Source organism: Rhizopus microsporus, assembly GCF_002708625.1.
Source record: "Rhizopus microsporus ATCC 52813 unplaced genomic scaffold scaffold_42, whole genome shotgun sequence".
Taxonomy (NCBI): domain Eukaryota; kingdom Fungi; phylum Mucoromycota; class Mucoromycetes; order Mucorales; family Rhizopodaceae; genus Rhizopus; species Rhizopus microsporus.
In genome coordinates, this window is record NW_019671957.1 from 2,814 (window position 1) to 5,380 (window position 2,567).

The window sequence follows — 2,567 nt, forward strand, 5'->3', positions numbered from 1 at the left end:
TATGGGTTCGGTAACTGGTTCCATTTCAGCGTTAATGCGTCCACCTTCCAAGCTCCTGGATCTGGTTTCCACGATACGTACTTTTCGAGGAGGTAGCTTGTTCGGTCTGCAAACAGATCTACCCCATGAGGACCCCACTTGGGCTGAAGTAGGCTGTGAAATATCATAGGCTTGATCTGCCACTGGTTTTTTTGTAAATGAGCGTCGGGATTCGTAATCCGCTACGGTGTTGTCGGTACCGGATACGTGGCTTGCGATGAGCATGAGCCCTCGTTGGAGGCACCACTTCCAAAGAGTTGTCGCAAGTATCATCAGGCTGTGAGATCGAGCTCCTCCTTGCTTGTTGATGTACGCTAGGGATGTGGTATTGTCCGTGCGCAGAAGAACAGTTGTGTTCTTGAGCTGAGGGAAGGCCTGCAGAGCTAGGAATGCAGCTTTCAGTTCTCTCCAGTTGATGGACATGTTCGCTTCTTCGTTTGTCCAATAACCATGGGTTCTCTGGTTCTTGTATGCGCACCCCCAACCTGTGTTGCTGGCGTCTACATATAGAGTGTGTGCTGGAGTTGACGGAAGTATGGATCGGCCGTTCCAGTGCTTGAGGTTGTGTAGCCACCACTGTAGCTCTTGCCGACTGTCTTCGGTCATGTGGTGAGGTCGGTCCCAGTCTGGGTGATTCTTCATGAGGTTGTTCTTCATGTGTAGGAGGTGCTGTGTAAAAAGGCGAGCTGGAAATATCGCGAATGTCGCTGCCTGGACCCGCATGATCACACTTTGAATGGTTCGCGGCGTTTGCAGTGGAGTCTTTAGGAGCTGCTGGATGGATTTGCGAAGGTCGCGAAGTTTCTTTCCAGGAAGTCGAGCTGTCATCTGAATGGTATTCAATTCGAAGCCGAGATGTTCTAGGACTTGTGACGATTGCGTCTGCGACTTCTTCCAATTGATTAGCCATCCCAGAGACGTCAAGCATTGGGTGATCGTCTCTGTGTTCTTGATCGCTTCTGATTTCGTTTTGCCCAATACAATCCAGTCGTCGAGGTAGGCGCTCATGCGAATACCCTGTTTGCGTGCCCATTCTAATATTGGCTTGGTGATCTTGGTAAACCAGTAGGGCACAATGGATAAACCGAATGGTGTCGTCTTGAATTGGTAAAGAGAGCCTTTCCAGTGGAAGCGAAGGAAGCGGCGATGATCTGGATGTACAGGCAAATGGAGAAACGCATCGGGCAAGTCGATTGATGTCATGTAATCACCCGGCTGAATCATTAAGGAGACTTGTTGAAGTGTCTCCATTTTGAAGTGTGGGCAATCGACATACTTGTTCAGTGCTCGAAGGTTGAACACTGGCCGACAACCTCCTGTCTTCTTGGGAATCGTGAACATGGGACTGATGAATCCCGGGGAATCCAAGGGTTGTGGTGCTAATTCGATGGCTTCTTTGTTGATAAGCTCTTGTACTGCGTGATCCAATTGTTGCTGCTGATCGGTTGAAAGATATTGGTGTTGATGAATGAACTCTGTTGAGAGAGGTGGCTTTGTGTGAAAAGGAATTTGAAAGCCGTGTTGAACGACGGTATTCACCCAATTGTTTTGAAAAAGTCGAGCCCATTGGGGTGAAGATTGTTGGAGTCGACCGCCTACAGGAGGCTGTAGAAGAGCTGCCGAGATTACTGGCGATCCTTTTGTCGAAAAGGATTTTTGCTGTTGGAGGAGGTCCCGCGGTTGACCTGTTGTTGATAACCGCCGTGCGAAGACGACGGACCTGATCGAAAAAACGGCTGCGGATCGGTTGAGGGGAAGCTTGGAGTCGTACCTGGCAGCTGATTTCCTGATTTGGGAAGTCTGGAAAATTTTTCACTGGTAGACCGTTTGGGAGAGCGAAAACCAATCCGGGCCTCGTTAAGTGCCTTGGCAGTAGATGTTTGCTGTGTAATTGCTTGATGGAAATCTTCGGCAGCCATGGTATAGCGCTTGGAAGCACTAGGATCTGGAGCATTGAAACAGGGATTAACTGCGCGCATGGCAATCTTGTTGCGCGAATAGGTAATGGTGGCACAAGCGTTAATCAGGAGGGTCCGAGCGTGGTTGAGTATGCTGAGATGACGTTCAAGATCAGTTTCGGATACACCCGAAGACTGCAACATCTCATGCCCAAGGATGTCTAATGGACGGAAGACTCCAGAAAGCAAGTATTGAATATCCCGCAAGGAGGAGTCTTCCAGTTGTTGGGCCTTGTTCATGCATTTTTGAGCAGCAAGGAGAGTCGCTGGAGCTCGATATTCGACATTGTGTAGTGCTGGATATGCTTCAATTAGCTCTCTACGGCTTTCGTCTGAGAGGATATTTTCGGTAGAGAAGAGATCTCGATCCAATTTTAGGCAAGAAGACAGAATGTCCGGAGCAGTCCAATCGTACTGCGGACGTGTACCAAGGGAATGTAGAGGACTTGGAGTATTATGGGACACACTTGGATGGTGTGACGAATCCATCATCATCTGTGGATCCGATGTGTTGTCAGGCATGGCAGCCTGTTGCTGTTGTGCGATGAGGAGTTGCTCTAACATCTGGCG

General features: G+C 49.2%; 1 protein-coding gene across 1 annotated transcript; it reads right to left on the reverse strand.

The window, feature by feature from the left end:
* Positions 1-1,664: 1,664 nt before the first annotated feature.
* Positions 1,665-2,554, reverse strand: RHIMIDRAFT_304587 (uncharacterized protein; the record flags this gene model as incomplete). The annotated part of the gene is made up of 1 exon (XM_023614450.1): positions 1,665-2,554. Exon 1 carries the CDS (start codon positions 2,517-2,519, stop codon positions 1,665-1,667), a length of 855 nt encoding a protein of 284 aa, XP_023460966.1. The 5' UTR covers positions 2,520-2,554.
* Between the last annotated feature and the right edge of the window lie 13 nt (positions 2,555-2,567).